At 31.9% G+C, this 27,090-nt stretch overlaps 1 protein-coding gene across 1 annotated transcript in view; it reads left to right on the plus strand.

The window, feature by feature from the left end:
- Positions 1–10,332: 10,332 nt before the first annotated feature.
- LOC108911028 (sodium/hydrogen exchanger 9B2-like) overlaps positions 10,333–27,090 on the plus strand; it is a 20,861-nt gene continuing 4,103 nt past the window's right edge. The window contains exons 1-6 of the mRNA XM_018715845.2: positions 10,333–10,614; positions 16,764–16,857; positions 19,328–19,708; positions 20,707–20,888; positions 24,392–24,616; positions 26,296–26,765. Coding sequence (XP_018571361.1) covers positions 10,575–10,614; positions 16,764–16,857; positions 19,328–19,708; positions 20,707–20,888; positions 24,392–24,616; positions 26,296–26,765 — 1,392 coding nt within the window. The 5' untranslated portion in view covers positions 10,333–10,574. The remainder of the gene's footprint in view (positions 10,615–16,763; positions 16,858–19,327; positions 19,709–20,706; positions 20,889–24,391; positions 24,617–26,295; positions 26,766–27,090) is intronic.

Consider the following 27,090-nt stretch of genomic DNA (forward strand, 5'->3'; position numbering starts at 1 on the left):
TTTACAGGCAGCTCTTGGACCAGTCACGCTTACTTTAGTCACAGTTGGCACCGTAGAGTATGGCTATGCAAAGAAAATATTAACGACTTCCATCCTCTCAATATTAGTGACTGCTCCTACAGGAGCACTTCTTATAAGCACTCTTGGGCCTAGGCTTCTAACCAAGGCTAATCTGCTGTCGCTACCAGAAGTTCGAAGAAGAAAGAAGAGTCACCATTTGTCCATTCGAGATATAAGTATTATAGATGAAGAAGAATTTAAGAAGAAAGACGTCGAAGGAGCTGTAGAAGATGCCACGACTCATATTTAGTGTAGATTCTATGTTGTAGAGGACACTGTTTGGTATTGTATATTTGTTAAATTATGTATTAAGTGTTATACTGAGTTTGTTTTTATAACATACATATTTATTTTTATATAACTTTAACGCGCGGTATGTATTAATTGTGTTAGAACTATAATATATCTCCATTCCAACAAGCTTTTTGTGGTACATTTTTGATATTATCTACTGAAAAGGATGCTTATAAATTTTGTAATGCTCTAGTTAAAACCTACGTATATAACACAGCCCCACAAAAAAAAAATTGAAATTATTTTCTCCGATATCTGAGGAGGTGCACCCTATGTTTTTGGGGTTGCTGAATCCGAATCCGGGGTCCGTTTAACCCCATCACGTCAGGGTCAAGGGCATCTGAAGGTCAAATTGCGGAATGACTATTAAAAAATCTGGAAAAATTTATATATGATTCTGAAAGAGTGAAAAATTTCATCCGTGTGTTTGCATCCAGGGCACCTCCCGTGGTGACGGCGGGCAACGGAGTTGTCCCGCTATCCGGCAAAGTCCCTGGAACAGGACGCGTATGCCGTTATGGCAAACACAACGGAGAAATTTACGATGCAGGGGGGTGGAACCCCAGTATCGGCGGCTGGCCAGGGTGGGAAAGCGGGCCCGCAGGCGTCGTCATCCAGTGACAACGGCTCTGTTGAGGTGGCTACCTTGGCCTCACCAGAGTATAAAGCTACAAGTAGTAGAACCCATAGACATGAGCATGACAACCCAAAAGCCATATCATTTCTGTTATGTTTGTGGTTCGTACACACCACCACATGGCCGGAAAAATATTACTCATGTTGCTAATACTGCATACAAGTATTGTTTCTCACTTAACATATTAAATCAAGATAAGAATTAGGTTCCACATATCGTTTGTCTGAATTGTCATAAGATGTTGATTACATGTTACAACAATAAAGATCTTTCAATTTGAAATACTCTGCACCTGTAAAATGGACTATGCCGGAATCAAAACAAGACTGTTTCTTTTGTAGGACAATCACTCATGGATTCAATAGGAAAAGTAAATCAAAAATCAAGTATATTTATACCGATAAAGTAGTTCCACCTGTTTTGATTTTGAAGCATAGGGGTAAGTTCAAGGATACCGTTGCAGAAATAGAAGCCAAGGAAGACATAGATATGCAGATGAGTGATGAAGAAGTACAGATAGAGGAAAGTGACAGCGACATGAGTTCAGATGAAGGAAGTGGAAGCGATGGAAAGCAAAGTAAAAGAAATAAATAGCCTCAAAAGTTTACGCAGAACGAATTAAGTGACTTGGGAAGAGAATTAGGGTTGTCGAAAGAAGCTCATGAACTTTTGGCTTCAAGGCTAAAACAAAAGAATCTTTTGGAAAAAGGTGCAAAGATTTCAATTTATAGGAAGAGAGAGCTCGAGTTTCGAACCAATAGTTCACTCCACAGTTCTCAAAGAATCCTACGAAAATATCAAAATTGTCCTAGAAAAAATAAAATATAAGGAACATCAATGGAGAATCTGTGGTGACCTCAAAATCATTGGAATTCTTCTTGGGATGCAGAGCGGAAATATCAAATACCCTTGCTTCTTGCCTCTTTTTGATAGCAGGGATCGACAAAATCACTATATAAAGAAGGATTGGCCAAAAAGATCTCTGTAGCCTGGATCGTTCAACGTCATCCAGCCGCCTCTTGTGAATACATCAAAAATTTTAATTCCACCACTGCATCTCAAACTTGGCTTTATGAAACAGTTTGTCACAGCCTTAGATAAAGATGGAAATTGCTTCAAATATATAGTGCAAAAAATGCCCAAACTCAGTGAAACCAAGTTAAAGGCAGGAATTTTCGATGGTCCACAGATTCGAACGCTCTTCAAAGATGTCAATTTTACAGCCCAAATGACGGATTTAGAGGAAGCTGCATAGACTAGTTTTCATGCAGTTTCTGAGAACTTTCTAGGAAATAATAAAAGCCACAATTATCAAAAGTTAGTAAGTGATATGATTGAAAACTATAAGAATTTAGGGTGTAATACGAGCATCAAATTACATTTTGTAGATTCACATCTTGATTTCTTTCCAGACAAATTAGGCGATTTCAGTGAAGAGCAGGGAGAGAGGTGTAATCAAGATATGAAAGATATGGAAAAACGCTATCAAGGAATATGGAGTATAAGTATGATGGCGGACTATTGCTGGAACTTGAAACGAGATGTAGAAACAGTTCAAGCATCACCTAAACGAAAATCACTACGTAGATCGTTTGATGATAAGCGAGTCCGTTATCACAAACGGACAACAGGAGATGGATTACAAAATGACTTGTTGACGTATTAAAAGATGAAAAAAAAAGGTAAATACGTATTCGGATGTAAAATTTTCTGCTCTTTCGGAATCCGGGGTGAAAAATATCATATCATTAAATTTTAGGGTTTTGACCTTTGTTTGACCTTGATTCTGACACTTTAAGGTCAAGAAAACCCCAGATTCAGATTTAGCGACCCCGAAAACATATATATAAATTTTTCCATATTTTTTAATAGTCATTCCGCAATTTGACCTTCAGATGTCCTTGACCCTGACGTGATGGGGTAAAACGGACCCCGGATTCGGATTCAGCAACCCCAAAAACATAAAGTGCACCTCCTCAGATATCGGAGAAAATAATTTCAATATTTTTTGTGAGGCTGTGTAATATTTCTTTATAAACGAAATGGAGAAAAGATACATCACAGAGTTAAAAAATTGGTTTTAGGATAGAAGAAAAAAAGATAATTTTCACTTGTAAGTTATTTTAATTGTTGTATATTATTCTTTTTTATTTTTTTATACAGATTACTATTAGCTCTCATATTTTTACATTACTATAAAGAAAATTCAAAAATATCTTTCGGTAGTAGCTGTTTTTTAGGTAGAAAGGTAAGAAGACAAACTGGCAAGGAGGTAGATTAACAGATTGTCAGTGGACATTTAGACAGAGGGTGGCAGAAAAACAGACAGATAGAAACATTTAGTCATTCAGTCAGATAGAAAGATAGACAAAATTATCGACAGAAAGGTAAGTAGAAAGTCAGAATGTCAGGTAGATGGACAGAGAGAAAATGCAGGCGGACGATAAATACAGACTAACAAGCAAACAAACAGGTGTGCAGGTAAAATGGCAGAGAGATAAACAGACAAAAGTAGGCAAGTGTGCAAATAATAACTGTAAGGACTTTTATCTATAGGGTTAGACATCTTTTTCAGGCCTTCGTTTCTTCAATTGATAAATTGTTTAAATTTTGACTTTACTTGAATTAAGCTTAATAGCTTTACAATAAAGTAAAACTTTTCTGTTAAATAACTACTGTTTACAAGATGAATTTGAATCTGAATACATATTTTTAACAATTTTCGTACCTATAAAAACCGAATATTGTTACCAACTCTTGAAAGTATCATAGTCATATGTATTCACTGCTAAATCAAAGGCAAATATATATATTTTTTAATTTGAGGTCATTGAGGGTTCAATCAATACAAGAAATTTTTTTAAATAAATATAAATGCATAACATAAAGTTCAGCAATAAAATGTTAATATACCCCACGTTTATACAAAACTACATAAAAAATTATTAACTAAAAGTGCATGACTTCTAGTTTAGTACATATTTTGCAGCGCTATTTTGATAGAACGGTATTTCGCTTTCCTACTCCCAAAAGTACTTAACCGATTACTCTGGAACGTAAAACTGCGCAGCTACAAGACCGACAGTGGGAAAAGGTGTAGGTGTAACAAGGAATTATTAGAAATTATCGTAACTGATGGGTATTATAACTGGTACTTATTTTAGGCACTTTTATTCTTATCATACTTTCCTTGTAAATACTAATCATTATTTTGAGGTATTTATAGAAGCATTTTTTTGTCGAAAACAAAAGCAACCTTATTTATAAAATAACTCAATATATTGCATTTGAGGTCTTAAAAATGTGTTAGAACTTTGACTAAAACCATCACTAAACATTTGTTTAACATGTTATGTGTTATATATTTATAAAAATATAAAAATACACAAGCGAATTGAAACATATCAAGCGGACATATTTTTGTAAGTAACGTAATTACTAATTATTAAAAATTATGATCCTGTTGCAAATCTATCTACTTAACTCTTTAATCCATATTATTACTCTTGTTTACTCTATAATGAAGGTATTATTAAATAAATTAAAAGAAGTGTTTCTTAAAAAATGAAGTCAAACAGTATTATCTGATACCAAATATTTAAGTATACAGAAGATATTTAACCCCACAGACAACATATCCCAACTAGCAATACACTAGCAATATTTAGTGAATAGCTACTAATTAATAATAATTATTCAAAATAAAAATAAAGAATCTAAAAATATTATACAGCCCCACAAAAAAAAAGTATCGGATCTGGTATTCAGACCCATGTATTTCCATGTATTTTTTTCCGCTGAATCCGAATCTGCATTCAGATATGGCCCAACGGGTCTGAGTTTTCGGGAAAATTAAAAAAACAGATTAAAATTCACAAAAAACGTCATTTACGATCGACGAAAGTTATAAAAAATCAAATTATTCTACCAGTTCACTAGACATATGATTTTTCACTCGTTTAGTTGCAATTTATCATCATAGAGTCAGACAAGCTGGTCCAATTTCATTCAAAAACAGAAAATAGATCAAAATGCCATTTTCATGGCATAATTCGTGTTACATCTTTCTATGCAGTCGTTCATGCATGAACACACATATTTATTCATTCACCTGTACCACCTATAAAACCCACGCATCCATATACTCTTTGTGCTGAGAGATGAGATAACAGCCTAGAAGATTGAGAATGCAATAAGACTTGTAGAATACTCTACTTTCTAAACAAAAGAAAACGATATCTATAAATCATTCTTATTTTTGTTGCTATAACGTATTCTCTTTTCTTCAAAAGATCTATGCAAAGGGTTACGTTTTCGTTTATTCGTTTTATTTTTCTTGTCTCTTTTTAACAACCAACAAGTTTTCGCCCTACATATACAAAGGGCGAAAATTTCCGAATATTTCTGAGGCGAAATTGAAAGAAGGTGTATTCGATGGACTTCAGATTCGGACATTGTTCAAGGATGCAACATTTTTCACTACAATGAGTAGCGTTGAGAAGAGTGCTTGGACTAGTTTCAAAGTTGTAGCGACAAATTTTTTAGGAAACAACAAGAGTCCTAAATACGAAGAAATTGTATTAAAACTGATAAAAGACTTCCAAGACCTGGGATGTTTGATGGACTACAAGTTGCACTTCCTTCATTCACATCTGGATTGGTTTCCTGAAAATCGTAGAGATTATAGCGAAGAACAAGGCGAACGATCTCATCAGGATATGAAGGTTATAGAATAGCGATATAAAGGAAGATGGGATCACAACATGATGGCCGATTTATGTTGGTTCTTAGAAAGAGAAACGAAAAATACAGGGACTAAACGAAAGCGTATCCCTTTGCATAGATCCTTTGAAGAAAAGAGAACACGTTATGGCAACAAAAATAAGAATGATTTGTAGATATCGTTTTCTTTTATTGAGAAAGTAGAGTATTCTACAGGTTTTATTGCATTCTCAATCTTCTAGGCTGTTATCTCATCTCTCAGCACAAAAAGTAGATGGATAGATGGGTGGATGGGTGGGTTTTATAGGTGGTATAGGTGGATGATAGAAAGATGTATGAATTCATAGATGGGTGGGTGGAAAAAAAAAGGAAGCAGAACTCTGCAACATAAATTATGCCATGAAAATGGCGTTTTTAAGCATTTTGATCTATTTTCTGTTTTTGAATGAAATTGGACCAGTTTGTCTGACTCTATGATGATAAATTGGAATTAAACGAGAGAAAAATCATACGTCTAGTGAGCTGGTAGAATAATTTGACTTTTTATAACTTTCGTCGATCGTAAATGACGTTTTTTGTGAATTTTGACCTGTTTTATGAATTTTCCCGAAAACTCGGAATCGTTGGGCCAAATCTGAAGGCAGATTCGGATTCAGCGGAAAATAATACATGGAAATACATGGGTCTGAATACCAGATCCAATACTTTTTTTTGTGCGGCTGTGTTATCAAAACTGTGTCAAAAGTGTTCATTAATTTGCTTTACAAAATTTATTTTTAAAACATATATTTTATTATTACCTTTTACATGTTTTTACTGTATTATTAAGGTATTAAGCTAATTCAAATATATTCAAAACTATTTTTTCAAAAAATATATTTCGATAAAGTATTTTCGAAAATTTTATTAGTTGTTATTCTTCTGACAATGACAATTGCAGGCAGCAGAGCGAAAATAGAGAGTTTCCAAAATGTTAACTTGCTTTGTGTTTATTAACTGTTCTTAGTGACAGATGCTTCTAATTAGATAAAGCTACGTTTAAAAAATCAACCTCTTTTCCGATCCCTATAACGGAAGGAATTATTATTTTCCTTTTTAGCTTAAATATAAAAATAATAAAAAATGCCGCAAATAAACAATATTTCATTCAATGTTTCATAGATATTGTAAATTGTATTTCTTCGGTTTTGTCATATAGGTATTGTAATCTTGGATTTGTATAAAAAATATTTTACATTTTTTTAGTTTAATAAATAGGTAATTTAAGAAGAGTCGTATATTTACTCTTTGATGTAAATTGAAAAAAAAGAAACACCCGAAAATGGATTGATTTTAAGCAACTGATCATACTATTTTGATTTCAAATAATGTAACAAAATGATTTTCGCAAAATATCTATTTTTTATTTTGGAAAATATCTGTAGGTATATATCATTTTTCGTCCCCTTTCAAGTTTCGCGCTTTGAGTATGCCAGAAGTATAGCTCGAAGGTAACAAAGTAACGGTTATTTTGTCGGAACGGAACCGTTACAAGCGTGGAATCGTTTAGCCCATCACCAGGTAACAGGTTTAGTTCTTATGAGTTGAATAAGTATTGTGTGTAGGGTATCTAAGTCTTAGGACAGGAGCAAAAATCAGTATTAACAACGACACGACGAGAATCGAGGAAACATATTGGTGCCCGCTTTAGTTTAAAGGCTTTGAACACAAGAATATAAAAAACGGATTCTAATAGTTCAAATCTGAAATGTGTAAACCTATACACCTTTTAAATATGTTTAGAGCATATTTAGGCCAGCTTCAGACAAACTGACAAGTCTATGACGTCTTGAATTTTTTTCTAAAATTTTGAAAATTATACCGTTTTTATAAGTGCAATAGTAACTAATGATTTCCAATAGAAATGTTAGCACCTATAGCAAAAATAAAAATATATAAATTACAAATATTACCGTTAAAATTCTAGGCCAGTGCCTTAATGTTTTTCAAAAATTATCTAGTATAATTTTTTAGACAGATTGCCTAATTTTTTAGGAACTTTTAATATGATAACGAAAAGTCAACATGAGTACCTACTCCCATCTTAATAAAATTTAGACTGCATTGATGTTAGAATATTCTGTGATCTTAGCAGAGAATTCGACTGCATCACTAACTAACCGATTATGGTATTATAGAGACACCTATAGGTTCCTTGAAGGTAAACAACACTAAATGAATTTGCAGTATTTAGATCAACATATAGTGAGAAAGTAACATCAAATAATTTAGATGTAAATATGGGTGCTGTTCAGGGATACATCTTAAGCCCCATTATGTTTCTGTTATACATAAATGACACATAAGTCTGTACCTCATTTTACTCTGCATGCGGATGATGTATTTCTAATAATTTCTAATATCTGATTAATTAATCCACCAGAAGAAATGTAAATAAACTTTGACGTCGTTGAAAAATTATTTTTCTCAATATCAGATCTATATGAATCCTAAGAAAACTCAGGTTATACAATTTCACAGCAGACAAAAGAAATGTGACAATTTAAATATTGATCCCAGTAACATCAACCTCAAATCCGAGAAAATTGTTAAGTTTATTTGCATTCACTTATTGTTAGATGAATGGCTTACTTGGAAATATTAATTGTGAGATTATAATATATGTTTTTGTTTCGCAAAAAATAATTTTACGATGTATTTATTGTTGCTATACCAAGTAATCCATAAAGAACTGAAGATTTTAAAATTACTATTAACATACATACAGTAAGAAATTTGACTGCCATTACTTCAGCATGAGATAGAGTAATCATAAATGAACAAAAAGTTGTAAATTACAGGGGCGTAAGATTAACAGTTTTCAAAATACAGCAAGTATTAATATTGGGGAGTTTCATCATAATGTGACAACAGCGCTTAACAGCTGATCAGACCACGTATGCACGCGGCAAACTTGCCCTACGGAATAACAAAAATACAAACAACTGTTATTGTGAAACATTTAGGAAATTTCAAGACAATTGTTTTCCAGTTTTTAAATAACTAAAATAAAATGTATCTAAGTATCGATTTTGTAGTACGAAGATAGTGTTGTGCTTAAATTTTAACTCGAATTTTAGTAATTATGAATCTCTTAAAACAGGATCTTAACTTTTAATCAAATTATGAATTTGAAAAATATGTAATTAATGTACCCAAAGATTCACGTCTTTCAAATAATCATATGTATTAAAAGGTACTTACCAAAAAGCAAAATTCAGTAATTTTTAGACGCACAAGTACAAAACAAACTACAATATATGCCCAAAATGTCCACCACCATTTTCGATGCACGCACGACACCTTCGAATCCAATTTTCGCATAGTGGCTGGAAAATTATCACGTATAGTAAACATTTTAAAAAGCAAGGAGAAACATGTCAAGAAAGTGGTACGCAAAAAACACTCCATCTCGGTCAAATTCCAGATACCAACTGAATTGCGTATTGCTGGTTGCTGGACTGCTTAGTGTCTTGTGTTAATTGCCGCGGCGTTGTCTTCACATTGTTCGATATGACTTTTATCGAATTTTAAATTTATTATAACGCTAATAATTTTTTAGAATTAAGCATAAAAAAGTTAAAAAAAGCGAGAAACATTGTATTTTATGGTATTCTATGCACGCAGTTATGTCAATATTCCTTAATTAATAGAACTTATGTACATCAAATTGGAGATTTTGATAATATTTTTTCTTGCAAATGGTTTGAGTTTAGGATCCATGTCATACAAGGTTTTTTTGTTTATTTTAATGTATTCTATCGTCTGTTAAAATTAAGGCAGTCAAACTAATACCCTGTATATTTGGAACAAGTGTAATATTTTTAAAAATGACAAAATATAAATACTTGACAGAAGAATAGGTTTCTGAACAAAAAATAACTGGCAACTCAACCCAATTTATTGGACCTAAAATATTCAATAATTTTCCACAAATTGTAAGGCAGAGTACGACTAAAATAATATTTAAGAAGAGGTTAAATGAATTTTCAAAAGAAATATTCTAACAGAATATTTTATCTTTACTGAGCTTTAGTTAGATGTTAGATTTAAGTTTATATGACTATTCCGATACAACTGTGTTTTATTGTCATAACAGCAAGATGATTGAATAAACAATAATAATAATAAAGGAGTTTACATGTTGTAACTATTTTATACAGCAATAAAGCTATACAAAATATCTTGATATATTTCCTCTTTAATAAGATACGTGTCTAATAATAAAATTGAAAGCCAAACTATAATAACTTTTTATTCTTCCTATAAAATAATTTCTTTTTTATATCTTTGACATTGAAATAATCAATCACCCAATACAATCTTTTGACAATGTCATATGAATACTACACGTGATATTTATCTTAAAGCTTAATAAATAATGAAATGAATTGCAGCCTGAAGAGCATAAATTTGTGTAACATCCGGTGCATAATTATATGGAAAACTACCAGCCCACAAAAGTTAGATGTAACTGGAAAAGCTTATTCAAAAATATGTTGCAGCCAGTACGATAAATGTCTACATATCCACGTGCATTGTTCTTTATTGTACTTCAAAAGGCTGCTATATAAATATAAATTTCCGAGTTGATAATCATTTTATAAACGGGCATTTTATTAATTGTCTACATCATACAGTTAACATTAGGGTGTAGGTTGTCAGAATAGTCTGTTCGCGAAGGCAAATATGAGGTACTTCTAGTGAGGATTACAAATTTGCGTTGTTGCATTACCATCTAGTTGTTCCTTTTTTAATGTGTTCTTTACCAGGTTGATGTGAATGTGTGACTTTTCTTGTGACATCGACGCTGTGCATATAAATGAATCCTCCACGAATACAGGTTTTTTCCTGTGCGTCAAGTAAGTGACCAGATTTGCATGTGCATTTTAATTAAGTGTATTAGGTAATTACAGTATAATGCTACCATTAGAAAAGTACAAAATAAATTGTATATTTTGGTAACTGTTAGTATTTTGCTGGAATGTATAATTTCGTCTGAAAGTGTAACATCATTTATAGTAAATAAGATAAAAAAAAAATGGAAAGAAGATAAGGAAAATACTGTTGTCTCAGTTTTCTTTAATATATGTCCTGCGAATTTAAGATTAGCAGGAAGTTGACGCGACTAGATTTTTCTAGTCCAGTCTAATTTAAATCTTAACTTCTATCTCTGTCTAAAGTATGTCAGTGAAATTAGAGAGTGATATTTGATTCCAATATAAAATAATATCACTCTTTGAAATGAAAACATTGTTACAATTCATATTTGCATGCAATAAACAAAAGAAATTGTAAAAAATAAAATGATAATGTTTGTAATTGAAGGCCCAGCGAAAGAAAGAAATAGGTGTATAATTGCGAAAAATATACTACTTTGGTTTAGTGTAAATATGAAATATGTAGGCACTTATCCTATCCTTGAAATTTTTTTTCGATTATAATGAAATTTATAAAAATACAGTGGGATGTTGCATTTCGGAGATACACACCAAACATTTGTTTCTTAATTTAATATTTTTGATTTTACCCTTTTTTTCTGATTACAGTGACATATTGCACAAACTTATATATATCTTGCCCATATTTAAGATTGTCAAGAAACCAGTGCATGGTTATGTTTTCTGCTGTTAAATTTACTAAACAAATTTTTAAGTTCTATGTTAAAAAAAGTATCATTATAAAATTTGTTTGATAATTCAAGCTAATGATAAAAATTCCATGCAAGTTTCTTTACATGTTCTGTTATTCATTTCGTTGATGATAGTAATTTCTTTCAATATTCTTTCCCTTAAATTTTATAAATTATTATATTTGTTTACATTATCTTTCGGAATCCTCCATAAAAAGAACTATATGGGGGTCGTCAAATTAGAACTTCTTGTGTTCCATAAAATTATTTTTTCATAAAAAAAATTATTTGTATATGATAACAGTTACAAAAGTAAAAGTAAATTAGAATATTTCATATTTAGTCAAATTGCAAACATCGAACCGGACAATATCTAAAGAAAATATCATTATTTTTATTTCAAATGTAAATTATTTTGGTAACCTTGAGTAGCAACTAGAAAAAAAATATATATACATAAATTTTAGGATATTAAAGTTAACTTTTTCGAAACAAATTTAATAAATTGAAATAAGTGTACCATTTTTTTCTATATTAACGTATTGTGTTCAAATTTAATAAGTGTACAATGCTAAGTACTGAATTTACTACTTAAAGCTGTTTGAAAATGTGAGCATTATTAGACTTAATTTCTGTTGGTTAGTTTTCCAAAAGATTTTGAAAGAACATATTATCTACTGAACGGACAAATATTGTTAAGATAATTCAAACAAGTGTAATACAAAGAAAGACAGGTACACGTTGTGTGGAAATTTAACATTTACATTGTGGTTATATTTGCAATGTAAAATTATTGTAAACAAATTTTATATGGGTGACATATAACCTATAAAGTATGTCATATCTTAATTGTCAATGTTATTACTTAATGGTTTCTGGCATAAGGTGTTAACTTTGTCCCTACTGGTGATGATATTAACTTTACTATGCGGGTGTAATTTAATGCTGACGGGAACTGTAGTCTGCTGAGTAGTCGTTTGCGACAACAATATTACTTAAAAAAAATCTGAAATTTTCAAACATTTTGTATTAGTCTCTGTTTGCGTAATAATTGGGAAAATTTTCATGTCACTGTTTTAACCATGTAGTTTTTCGTATTAAACAGAAATTGAAAGAAGTTGTAAACTGGTGGTACATAATTTATTGCTATACCTATGTATACATAAATTGAACTAATTTGAGCAGGTTTAAAGAAAGAGATATTTAGTTTTTCCTTGCATATAGAAATTGTACCGAGTGTTTCTGAAATAAGTGCGTTCCTTTAAAGGATTAATAGATCGATCAACTTATTTTAGGCCAAAAATTGTATGAATGTAGGTCGTAATTCTCTTCATTTCAAGGTATACATACCAATTATCTAAAAATACTATATTTTCTAAAGTATTTCTGAAGACGTAATTTGATGGAACTTGAGCTACTCTTTATACTATAAGAATAAAAATTGATACATTTGTGACAACCAGTAGCGGATATACGAGGGGTCATTAGCACTGTGAGTCTCAGTCCGACGCCAATGAGTATCCTGAAAATTGAGTTGGTGCATTTTATTACATATTTAATTTGTCAGAAAAGAAATCTCGTACAGTTTGTTCGATTTTAGACTTATTGTGATGTTTTTTATTAAAGTGAGCATACACAGTTATAGTCCAACCAAATTACATTTGGAGAACAAAAATAATTGTTACCTGGACTTTTATAAGGGGAAATGGTAAAAGGGCTTATGATAAACGAAAAAATATAAATGCGTGAGCAGGGGCGTCAGAGCATATTTGCATTGCCACTTTTATCGCTCTATTCAATGGCGTCAACATATTTGCAATCCCACGTTTCGTCTTCGACGGGCCATCATCAGATTAATTTTTTTTAAATATATCGCTACTATTTTTATGACAAAATCTAGTCATTTTTAATTCTGTATTAGATGATATTACTATTGTAATCGCTTAAAAAGGTTTTTAGCTATCATTAAAAATTTTCCTGAGAACGGCTTTGAACGCTTTCAAAATACCTGTATCTATTAGAGGACAAAGAGGGAGAGAGGAGAGAATAAAAGACAATACAGCAAAAAATATCCAACAATTTTAATAAACCCTAACTTAATAAAAAAATAATACGAATTTATGAAATATTTTATTATTTCTAATTAGTATTGCTAACAGTAGTAAAAATTTGTTGGATATTTTGTGCGACTTTTATACTGTTATGACCAGAGAGCGGACAATTTGTGTCTTTAACCTTGAACATAGATATGTCATTCATAAACCTAGATACATTATCCATGACGCAGTGGCGTGTCGGATATGCATCGGAAATTTACGTGATAATTCACGAAAATTCCACGGTACATACATTTTTAGGCGTTATAAAATATTTAGAAAATCAAAAATTGTACACTACATATTTATTACATAAAGTTCGGTTAAAAATAGTGTCGTTCTTTATATATCCTCAGGCGACGCACATGATAGAATAGTCCAACTCACGCTCCATTCATAACAGGGCTGCAGTTTGAATTCTGACCAATAGGAATTCGATAAACGCAACTGATGTCGACGGACGGACTAGAGATGGGCGCGAGTGTCATTTCATTTCTTTAGAACTAAATTAACTTAATTATTTTCTCGTTATTTAACCTGTTCACATGATTTATGGATTTTAAATAAAGGGTATAAATCTTCGCGAGGATAATACGATATATTTGCTATACATAATAATTATATTTTGCATAGTTTATACACAATACATTTTTGAACGCGTACACATCTCTACCAAAATTTGACCTATTCTTCGGGTTAAAGACACACATTGTCCGCTCTCTAGTTATGACTTCATCCAATAGATATTTTGAAAGCGTTCAGAGCCGTATTCAGGAAAAAATTTAAATTATAGCTAAAACAAGCTAAACACTTTTTAAGCTATTACAATTGTAATATCCTCTAATTCAAAATTAAAAGTGACTTTAGATTTTGTCATAAACATAGCAGCGACGTATTTAAAAAAATTAACCCGATGATGGCCCCTCGAAGACGAAACGTCGGAAATTTTGACGCCATTGTAATAGAGCGAAAAAAGTGGCATTGTAAATATGTAATTTATTTTAAAATTCGTTTTCAAATAAAGCCAGAAAAAACTAAACAATTTTGTAAAATTTCGGGTTTTTCCGGATATCTCCGGAACTACCCGGCATTTTAAAACTTTCTAAACAGCATATTGTTAGGTATAAAAAAACACAATCATTTACCGTTTCCTAGGTCCTTGGACACACTGTATATCTATGAATTCATCAAACTAACAAAAAATAAGTACACTAATCGATCCTACGGAAAAAAAATTATTATTTATTTTATTCACTATTCGACTTAACGTTTATAGCAATACTGTATAAAAATAGTTTTGGGTCAAACAATGAGACAGTTTTTTTAAATGTTTTTTCGTAGAATTGAATGGTGTAATCAGTTCGAATGTTTTTTAATTTAAACAAATTATCAACAATAAGTGAAAAATTCATTGTTGCAAGTCATTTTTTACTTTTTTGCATTTTTGAGCATGTTTTTGAGCTGTGATTACAAATTTTTTTATTTCACCAAAAGGTATATGTCAAAACGAAAAAAATGATTACCGGCAGAATTCTGTACGATGATTTTTTTTAGTAGAATTTTTCTTTGAAAAAAAAAGTGTTTCAAGCCGAAAAAAATGAATATCTCAGAAACTTCTTGATTTTTTTATCTAAAAAAATTGGAGGATATTATTTAGGACAGAGAAAAGTATACTTTCACCAAGTTTCGTCAAAATTAAATTATTTTTGCGGAAATGAGAAATAAAAACGAAAAATCAGAAAAAAACCTGTTTTTCGCATTTTTCTCGGAAATTTTGAGGTTATGTTAAAAAGTGACCGCTACAAAAGTTGTAGATTTTTACATGATCTACAACTTTTGTATTGGATAGTTTTTTGTTTGACGTCAAAATTCGCCAGAAATCCCAATGATACAATTTTTTATAACTTTTCAACCCCCCAAATCAACCCTCCGCCGCCCCTGCTCACGCATTTATTTATTTTTTTCGTTTATCATAAGCCCCTTTACCATTTCAACTTATAAAAGTCCAGGTAACAATTTTCTTTTTTTTTTTCCCTCTAAATGAGTTATTTTGATCGGTTTATTAAGTAAATTGAAACTAACTCTAAAACTATTCGTTCTATAAAACTGTTTATGATAATTTTTTGTAAAATACATAATTTGAAATACAATGCAATGTCAAAAGTTCAAAAAATTATTGGCGTAGAAATTATTCGTTTTCTAAGGAAATAACTCTTAATATCTTATCAAAACTTCTACACCAATGACTTTTTAAAACATTCGACACTTCCAATGTATTTAAATATTCCTAACAAAAAATTTCTAGAAGGAATGGTGTTGTTAACTCACATTAATACAGAAAAAAATCAGAACCCTAAAACGGCTCGTTCTTCTAACAAAATATAAGAAATCTGTTTCCTTAGAAATCAATGCGTAATAAAAGTCACTGATCGCATTTACAAAATATTTATTGGTGTCGAAATTCTAAGACTAACACCCTTCCACCACAGTTGATTACATTTGTAAGCCATCTTAGCAGATTTTTATATTTACACAGATACATCAGCGGCCCAGGTTTTATCAGTCTGTAACAAACATCCTCAGAGAGGTTTAAGAAAATATAATATATTTTTATAAAACACCCTGTATCTAGAAAACGAACCGAATTACGACGACTCACGTTCACATGAAATAAAAATGCTTAAAATAATTTGTGCTATTACAGCCCTTGGAAGAAACACAGTATAAAAATTTCCACAAAGATTTTCTCAGAAATACCTCAAACATCTCAATTTTATTTATTTATTTATTTATTTTATAAAAAACATGCATTGAGTTTTTTTAGCATTCTCTATAGCTTTTACGAGTCTGCAAAAAATGTACTAAATTACTCTAAAACAAAATGAAAATTTGAATGAAAAATGTTTTTAAAAATCAAAATGGATCTGGATTTTTTTTGACACGTTATCTGGATAGTTATATAGATTTTTTTCTTTACTGTATAATACAAATGACCTTAGACTGTAATCGAGTTTTGTATACTTGAAACAAGATTGTTAAGAAAATTAGCAGGGGAAATAATTTTGCAAGTGCCATTATCTTTAACTGCCAATAAATTGAAAATAATTTGACTTGCATCACATATTCAGACGGACTAAAAAAGAGCAATTTGTATCTTCTGCATGCATATTTCTTTTCTGACAGTTATGTTTCATGAGTGTGTGTGTTTTTTATAACTCTTTTTAGAATTATGAAACAAATATAACTTATAGAACTAATTATTATTTCTTATTTAATTTATCAGTAAAAAAGGCAAATGGAGAAGCAAAAATCAAGAAGTATGCTGGATCTGATTCACTTGATTCTAATGCATATGCGGAAACAGACAATGAAAACAGGTAATTATCACCTATTATTTGTAAGGTATTAAATTTAAGTTTTAAATCTTTATATACTAAACTCGCACATTTCGTTTTATCGACAGATCGAAAAAATAAATTAACGGATTAGAAAAAAATACGAATAGGGCCGTTATTCATCAGAATACTGCAAAAATGTTTCAATAAATCTCGCGTTTTATAAACAAAATTGACGTAATTTTGGTGGGCAGATACAAAATTACAGTGATTTACAATTTACATTCATTAAAATACCCCATTATTTATCCGAAACTTAGTTTAGGCTGGCATTTTTTTGCTTATCTTGAAATTCTAGTGCATTAGTCTTTAGTATACAGGATGTCTGGAACAGAATGGACTGTGCTATACGTAACTGAAAATACCTTTGTACTATTATTTTGCTGCACCAAAGATGGTCATCATTTTCTTTTATTTCATTTTATAGTATAAATTCGTGACCTTAACACATATTTTTGTTTAAAACACAGACGTCACTTCCTAAACCAGTCTTTTGCTTTTTCTGTTTTGTCTTTCTTTATTATCAGAGATTTCAAAACATTGTTAATGATTTTAGAGCAACTTAGTTTTTAGTGAGATTTAACTTTTTCAATTTTACAAAAAATAAACTGACGTTTCTCAAAATCTACATAAAAAATGGCAAAAAGCAAATCACCGTTTCAGGTACTTATTCATGGGGACTACTATACAAGGTGTTAAAAAAAGAGTGTAAAATATTTCAGGAGGTAATAGTATGAACCAAAATAAGCAGAAAAGTCATAATAAACATGGGTCCGCAAAGTAACGGTTGCGGAGATATGGACCACTATGCGTTTTTCAAACATTTTATTTTATTAGGAATAAACCGACAAAGGAAGCTTTTAACAAACAAAAAACAAAGTTACAGAAGATGTTCAAAGTGCCCTCCGTCCATTTCCAAGCAGGCACGACATCTTCGTCTCAACGATATTCGAACTCTTTCGAAAACACCCTCCTTGGTTTGGATTTCTTGACACTTTTGATTAATCCGTAGCTGCAGCTCTTCCAGGCTATTTACAGGAGTACCATACACTAATGTCTTCAAATATCCCCAAACAAAGAAATCTAGAGGGTTCAGATCAGGCGATCTTGGAGGCCATAAAACAGGTCCGGCCCTTCCTACCCATCTATGTGGAAAAGTTTGGTGTAAATGCTCTCTAACGGCCATGGAAAAATGAGCTGGAGCACCATCATGCTGGAACCACATTTGTTGCCTCTGATTCAAAGGAATGTCTTCCAAAAACTCATACAGTGTGTTCTGCAGAAAGTTGAGGTAAGCAGCGCCTGTTAATCGGTTTGGTAAAACAACAGGACCTAGAAACCTGTCACCTACAATACCCATCCAAATGTTTAATGAAAAACGTGCCTGATGTCCAGATTCTATTAGAGCATGAGGATTTTCGTCGGCCCAAATATGCGTATTGTGAAAATTAAACACTCCATTTCTTGTGAACCCGGCCTCATCAGTAAAAAGAATGTTTGCAAGAAAACGAGGGTCTTCAGCATCATGACGTAGAAACCAGCGGCAAAAAACCAAACGTGCTTGATGATCATTTATTGGATTTAAGGCCTGTACTCGTTGCACATGGTATGGATAAAGCAGTTGCTCGTGAAGGATTCTCCAAACAAGAGGACCACTAATTCCTACCTCGGCTGATATTCTCCGCACACTCGTACCTGGATTCTGCTCTACCAGTGCTAGAATTTCTTCTTCTGCTCTAGGAGTGGATACCGACCTTGGTCTTCCGGATAAATGGCACTGTTTGCTCAAGGAACCGGTATCACGCAATCTTTGGTGAATTCTTCCAAACATGCGTTGTGAAGGAATCTGGCGATTTGGATAAGCGTCAACATAAAGACGTCGCGCTTCGGTGGCGTTCCCATTAGCACGACCATACATGAAATGCATGTCTGTTAATTCTGCGTTAGAGTAACCAGCCATAGCGAAAGAAAACTTGTGCATTGAGAACAACTGTCAAATACGTACTGTTTATTTCACTAAACATCAACCAACTATTATAACAAAATACACAACGTTTTTGCAAAATAAAAAAAGGGGCTAAAAAACATAAAACATTCCATATCTCCGCAACCGTTACTTTGCGGACCCATGTTTATTGAATATTTTACACTATTTTTTTAACACCCTGTATTTAAGGTAATAATATGTTCAACTTCGGCTATCCTAAATTTTTGCCTTTATAAATTTCCTTACCCTAAACAAATTAAACAGTTATTTTATAGTCCTTAAGGAAGCAATATTATACTGAGGTAATGTGATTTTATTTTAAATTAATGTAAGAACATTTTCGGAAATAAAATAAAGTACTATACGTACTTCTTTAGTTTTTAATAACTTTTTCAGTATTGATCTTTTGAAAATATCCTTTACTGCCGTTACCGTTAACTTATTTATAATCTTTTTGATTTGCAGTTCTTGGTGGTACACATTCTTCGTAAAATGCCACTCTGACGACGACGACAAACCGTCCTGGGAACCAGAATTCTGGCAGAAATACTGCCCACACCCCTTTTTCCCAACATATCGTCAGTGCTCTAGGATAATTAGTCTAGGTCTCATTGGTGGGTTTGCCTGGTGCACCCTCTATGCGATAGTTGGAGAGACAGCAGCGCCTCCTGACGGACAACTTTTTCAACTGATACTGCTTAGCATATGCGCGCATTTTGGGGGATGGTTGATAAGTTTGACGACGTTGCCAGCTTTGGTCGGTATGTTGTCTACAGGGCTGGTATTTCAAAATGCTGGCATTATAAATATTAATGAATCGTTTACAGAAATTATAAATGAATTAAGGTAAGATATATAACATTGAAAATTGAAATTACAAATTGTTTGTATAAAAAATGTTGACTTTTTGACGTGTTTGTTTGTGTCCAAATTTGTATCACTGGTGACTAGATTACATATCCTTATTTGATCGAAAACATACAGTTAAAAATGCTTAAAAACCGAATGACTCGATAAAAGGCAGGAAAAAGTTGTCTCATCTAGTTATTACAATTTTTTTATTTAGTTGGGAACTATATTCAGTGTTGTCATTAATTTCATGTTTTATATATGAAATGTACTAAAGTTTCTTGTTTAATTTGGTTTTTGTTTAATTTGTCTTTTTTATTGCATAAGGTGCAATGAAACAATAAAGACATTTTTACTATAGAACGAAATTTCTGAACATATGGCATCGCTGTAATAGAACTTGGACGACGCACTGTTTATCGCTGTCTTATAAATGCATATGCATATACGTATCTCTCTCGCTTCTTGAGGCGGAGCTCATTTGACGTACGAATACACTTAGATGTTATTCTCGTACACTTTTTCTTAATGGGTGTTTTGAGTGTTCCTGTGTAAATAAGTTAATTACTGCTATTGGATCTTTATTAAAATAAAAACCCCGTAACTGAATTTGTAACCGTTTCTAAAAAGGAACCCGCACGTCTCCACAATGTGACGATCCATTGTAATCGGAGGTCATTCAACTCTCAAGCATTTTTAGATAGTATACTTGTAGATGATGTAGATGTTAATTCATTTTGTCCTTCCCTATTATTATTCCTTCGTATTATTCCTTCAGGCTTCATTTTTCATTTTTTATGTATCTGTACATAGATTAGTACTTTACTTTATTCTTGCTTCCGTCTCTGTTTCTTATTTTTGACGACCAGATCAACTCACTTGACCTCCACATAAAATGCCTCTCTTTGGGTTGGATTTCTGTAAATTTTAAACATTTTTACCAAAGCTATGTGTATATCTATGTCATTTTATAAATTTTTATAAATGATTTTCAGCCACGTCGCTTTAGTAGTAATCCTTATTCGAGCAGGACTTGACTTAGATCCTCCAGCACTGCATAGGTTAAAATATACTGTTATTAAATTATCCCTGATCCCATGGGTTACTGAAGCAGCAACTGTTACTGTTTTATCGAAATTCTTATTGGATATCCCGTGGGATTATGCCGTACTTCTAGGTAAGTAGAAGAGTTCTTCTTAATGCAAAAGATATATTTGTTACCAGAACTTTGATCACTAAAAAAATGATATCCCAATTTCTATTCATCTGTATGTTATGGTAACTGTGTGATCTGTTATGTTTCATATTATAACAGACTTACAGAAATTATTAATAATTGTATATAATTCGTGAACGAATCAGTAAAAGTAGTAAAAAACGTTCTTCTTCCAGTTTCTGACTGATGAAATTAAATAAAAAATTCGAATGCTTTTGTTTCCTTAAATTTGCATTACATAATCAATATCTAACCCAGTTATCAACAGACTCCATTTTAAATGACCAAAGTGTGTACATTAGATACAATTAGAGTATAAAAGAGATGTAACCTAGTTTGTCACAGTTAGTTTCACCAAATTAGATGATAGTGGTAAAGGACAGTCCGTGAACTTTTGGAACATTTAACCACATTTTTATAATAAAATTGTTTAATTTATCCTAGTAATTTTCTTTTATTACGTTTTTAAGTTTTTTTAATTCTTTTTCCATCTTCCAAAAGCATGTAATTCAACAACATAAATAATCGAAAATAATGTGAATGGGAATAGAAATGCGTAATGCGTATTAACAACGAACGGAGTGATTTTTACACAATATGTTCTCAATCTCACATACTCTAGATTTTCTCATTAAAAAATTGTGTTGATAAGCTCATTTGTTTGTTAAAATCTTAAATTTAGTAAAAATTCAACACCACAATAATTTCTCTAACAAATAACCTTGAATTTACATAGTTATATTTTACTATGTAAATTTTAAGTAAATAACGGCCTTTGCCAAATAATTCTCAGAGACAACAAGACATTATAAATAAATAAGATACTACACAAGATACCATACTAAATAAGATACTGATAGATGTCATATACAAGATTTATTTGTGAAATTAAAAGAAATAGGTAAAAAGTTTAATATTAGAACACTTTTTAAACCGATAATACTTTGCAATTATATCAAAAACTATACAGTGAAAGTATTTGTGAGTGTAAGTTATTTTTGGTATGTTGGGGAAATTCGAAAATCTTTCAATATTAGAATAGGAGAAAATCGAGCTTACATTAGAAATGGAGCGTTAGAGAAATAGAAAATTTACGAACATGATTGTATGGGAAAATAGTCATGTTATTCAAAAGAACAACACAAAAATATTTTAAAGAGAAAGTAATTCGACAAAGAAAAACTACAATAACTGCAAAAGGATAAAAACTCTGTATATATCCCTACGGAAAGTAGATAAATAAAACAAAAAAACTGTCACTTTTGATTTTAGGTTATTTTATCTAGAGTTTGAAAACATTAAACATTAAAACTTATAACATAATGCTAATAGTATAATAGTGAATAATCTACTTTCCTGGTGTGAGTTATTTGGGGCGAGGTAAAACTAATTTTACAATCTACTTAATTCAGTGTAGTAGAAATATTAAATATTAAATAAAGATGTTGGTGGCGTGGCATGTTTCTTCACTTATTCCTTTTTTTTTTTTGTACCAGCGTGTTTCTAATTGTATTTATTATTTTCAAGTTTATTTATGATTTGAACTATAATGTACTGTAAAATAAATAAAAACACATTTTAATCCAAAAAATCTACTTTATATACAGGGTGTCCTGGTACTTGATACAAAAAAGTCGAATACAAATAGCTGAGGTCAAATTAATATCAGTTCTTGATATAAATTTTTTTCATACGGGCCTTCGTTAACAAGTTACGGGCCCTCAAAGGTGAAAATTAAAAAAATATTTTTAATTCCAGTAATTTCAGTATGATGCAAATTTGGTGATCGGTAATACATGGTACAATTGGTTTTTGATGTTGTAAGTGAAACTTCATCATGCCCAGAACGCCAGGGTCGGACTATGCCCAATGGTTAACAACCCAGAGTTTTTTCATATACGACGATTGCAATCTGCCTGCATCAAAAATAAGTTCCCCTTTTTTTAACTTTTTAATTTTGACCTTTGAGGGCCCGTAACTTGTTAACGAAGACACGTATGAAAAAAATGTATATGAAGAACTGATATTATTTTGAACTCATCTATTTGTCCTCGACTTTTTTGTATCAAGCACAGGGACATCCTGTATATTTACTTGTATATAGGTATTTTAATATTCTGAAAATGACGTGGAAAATTTCAAGACACGCCTCTGCCGGTAAATTGTTACAGTAGTCCGATAACAGATCTTTATTGGCATATTCTTTTCTATGAATTATTGTACGGACTGTATTTGCGTTATGCAAAAATTAAAATTCATCTCATTTTTCAATCAATTAAAGAGCACACCGAAGGGATATTAAACATCCTGTTTATACGCATCCATCAATCTCGATTAACGTCTACATCTATATGATCTCATTCTTAAAAACAGTAGGAACACAATTCCCAAAGTCATTTAAGCATAATTTCAAAAGAACAGAACTTGATGTAATATTGTACATACTCGTATTTATTAACATTATCTTTATCAAGCAGATACAGTAAATTAGTTCATGACAATAAAAACTAAAATGTATCTACAGGTAAGGAATTATAACAGGTTTATTTTCGATTTTATTGTTGAATTTTATATCCGCATCATATAACCTGACGTGACTTTGAAACAAAACGAAAGTCTGATATGATTTGTTTAAAATTTTCCTTCCATTTCCTTAGTATAGGTAGAGCCCAAAATATGGAAAACTTAAAACATTTTGAGATGAAGAAGATTGGATAACTTGTCAATAAAAGAATAAAAAGAACATTAAATCTGATCCATTACTAAATGAATTGCATTAATAATAAATTTAATATACTAAACTGAACAAAGTATTATAAATAAATCACGATTTTATTATTTTATTACAAATATTACCACATAACCTCATTTTAAGTTTTATGGGCATAATTATTTTAGATATTATTTTATTAGCCTGGTTAAATTAGTTAATGCTACTATGCTTAAGTTGTGACAATCGTTATATTTCCAGATTTGAGACACCTCGATATTGTCTGTTTTTTTTTTATTATAAGGAACGTATTTTTCTAATGACGTGCCTCTTTTACACGGATTATCTGATTGGTGTCAAGTTTGACATTTTATGGTAAAATTACAGCAAAATATAGTAATTGCACTGTTGCTAGATTGCCACACCCCTTCAACTACAACAGAAAACTTTTGTTTAAACAGGACACATTCTTTTGGATATTCTTATCTTATTGTAAAGAAAACCGATTGATCATCAAACTATAAAACTACAAAAATATTAAGTTTCCTGAAATGTATTAAAAAGCGACACTATGGCAACAATGCAATTCCTCACCAGATTGCCTTTAACAAATTTGACATCAATCATACAAGTCATACAAGTGAGGACATATTATTATAAAAAAAACCAGAAACACAAATATGTTCAATTTCACCAAAAAACATTCCTTAATTTTGACCATTCGCCATAAAATAGTAGTATAATTATTTTTCAGGTACAATAGTAGCAGCTGTAGCACCAGCAGTGGTGGTACCATGCCTCTTTCGCTTAAGGTCCAAGGGCTATGGAGTGGCAAAGGGTATACCCACATTGATAATCGCTGTGGCCAGCATTGGTGACTCGACATCAGTAGCTATCTTCGGGGTTATAAAGAGCATAATGTTCTCTGACATTTCAGTTACAAGCGTGATTATTCAAGGTCCCATATCTATTGTTGGAGGTATTTAAGACAGATGGATTTTTTTGTATTAAAAAGCTAGGTTCTTTCATTCCAATTCAGGCAAAAGTTAAAGAAATTATCTCAGTAATATATCTTAGCTCGTGGTTTTAGTACATGATGCTGCTTCAAATTACTTAATAAAAAAATATTACTAGCAAATATTTACTAACAACATAATACTATGCATTATACTCAATCAGCAACTTGGGAAGCTTGTCTGTATGTGCGTCAGTGGCCATGACTTTTGAGAAGTAAATTAATTGCAATCATTTCCCTTGGTTCTTATCAAATAAAATTATGTATATTCTTTGATACGCTAGAAAAATTCCACTAAGCAAGCTCTTAAAAATTCAAAATAATAACCTAAACACTGTTTTCGAGAGCAAGTTGCGTTAATAATTTAGTGGGATTTCTGATCAAAGTTTAACACAATTTTTTGAATATTGATGTTTTGTTTCTTTACTGTAACATCTTTAGTATTATCTACCGGAAATAAATTTTCGGTGTTATGAAAGATTTTAATATGTACCAGATATACATAATAAAAGAAAGATCAGCAAATTATACCTACGTATTTCCGACAATCATTAAATGCCTCAATAAAGAGACGAAACGTCGACATTCAGAAAAGTGTGATTTCTTTAAACTGTTTCCAAAAATCCTACTGTATTAACTGTTACTGTTGTATATCTTAATAGTTATTTTGCTTAGTCTCTTTGATAAATCTAAATAACATAGCTATGGTTTCTATTCGAAAATATTGATGCATAAGTTTGTAGCGCTTTTATTGAACTGAAAATGTGTTTCTTTTTAATCAATAAATCAAAGATATGTTGTCCTCCATTGTCTACGATTGCCTCCCAACGATTTAACAGTTATTCCATTCTGCACCTGAAGAAATCTGGTGATTTGGAACTGAAAATTTACCAAGCCAAATTTGAAGCGCGATTTTGTCATTAAAGCAGATTCCTCGAAAGTAGCAAAATCTGGACAATATTTCCGATTCTACTCTTAAATAGCTCCTTTTGTGATATTAGCAGTATAAGAGGGAGCGTTATAATGCTACAAAATAGGGAATAAACCTAAACTGTGGCTATTACATTCCTCGAATGCAATCCACAGTAAACAGTGCCATCTTTATGACACCAGATGTACATCAGCTTTCCATTCGTGCTAAGCCATTATGTGATCTTGGCGTTGATACAAGTCCACCATTTTTCGTCAGCAGTAACAAACAAAAGCTAGCCAAATAGCATGAATGTTGAACATCTGGTTTCTGTTGTTTTCCTTCCAAATTTTGGACTTTGTATATGTAGCGCGAATGGTCAAAGTTTATTATACTATCCTATTGCTGAATTGAGTTTTGTCAAAATTATCTTCTTTAATGTGGGAAAGCAGTAAATGACACAAATGGCTCTAGTGTCTGTCTATGTCCGTTTGCTTCTCCTTGATTCAATTTCTTTTGCAAATAATTTAAAATCCCTGCACAAATTCACACGTTCGAAGGCTTTTCAATTAAATAATAGTATGACATTCAAACAACTTTAATATAAATATGTCTAACTGATTTCCAACGCATTTTTGCCATTGGAACCAGAAGCACTGCAAACTTATGCATTATCCCAGTACAAAAATGTTAATACTTTCAAGCTGGTTGCAAAATTTTGAACAATTTTCAGGTGTTGGCTTCGGTATAATGTGGGGACTCATATGCGGCTACGTTCCCGAAAGAAACGATCCTTTCATAACCCCATTAAGGATACTCCTGCTGATATCCGGTGGAATGGTAGCAGTCTTTACCAGTGAAATCATAGGCTACGGTGGAGCAGGACCTCTAGGTTGCGTCAGCGCTGCTTTCGTTGCTTTATCCTGCTGGTCCAAGCAGGGTTGGGGGATTGAGGACAACCCTGCTGCCACTGCTTTCGAGATTTTCTGGATGATCTGCCAGCCAGTTTTGTTTGGTATAGCCGGCGCTAGGATTAAGCTGAATGAGTTGAACGGCAATGTGGTGTCAATCAGTCTTGGGATACTAGTCACTGGTGTGGTGGTCAGGATCTTGGTGACCACCTTGGTTGGAATTGGGTGCAAGCTGAATTTGAAGGAGAAAATTTTCGTGGCCATAGCTTGGATGTGTAAAGCTATAGTGCAGGTAATATTATTTATAGGCAGGCAAGTTATTTTTATTTTAGCGAAGCCAAAACCGAAACAAATTCAAAATCTGCAGACATCTGTTGTCTGAAATAATTCTTTCTATCTTACAAAACAAAAATGTTTAATTCCATTCCAACATCCACTAATGGAAAAAACCGTGCCAGGACCTTGTAGAGAATTCATTCAAGTTTCTGAAACCCACCGTCGATTTTCTGTGCAACCATTGGTTTCTGAGATATCGATGAACAAAGAGAAAATGATCCATTTTCATTCAAAGTCCGATAGCTCAGCGAGAAATGGTCGTATCGAGACCAAAAAAAAAA

This window comes from Anoplophora glabripennis, unplaced genomic scaffold (assembly GCF_000390285.2).
Source record: "Anoplophora glabripennis isolate ALB-LARVAE unplaced genomic scaffold, Agla_2.0 scaffold533, whole genome shotgun sequence".
Taxonomy (NCBI): Eukaryota; Metazoa; Arthropoda; class Insecta; order Coleoptera; family Cerambycidae; genus Anoplophora; species Anoplophora glabripennis.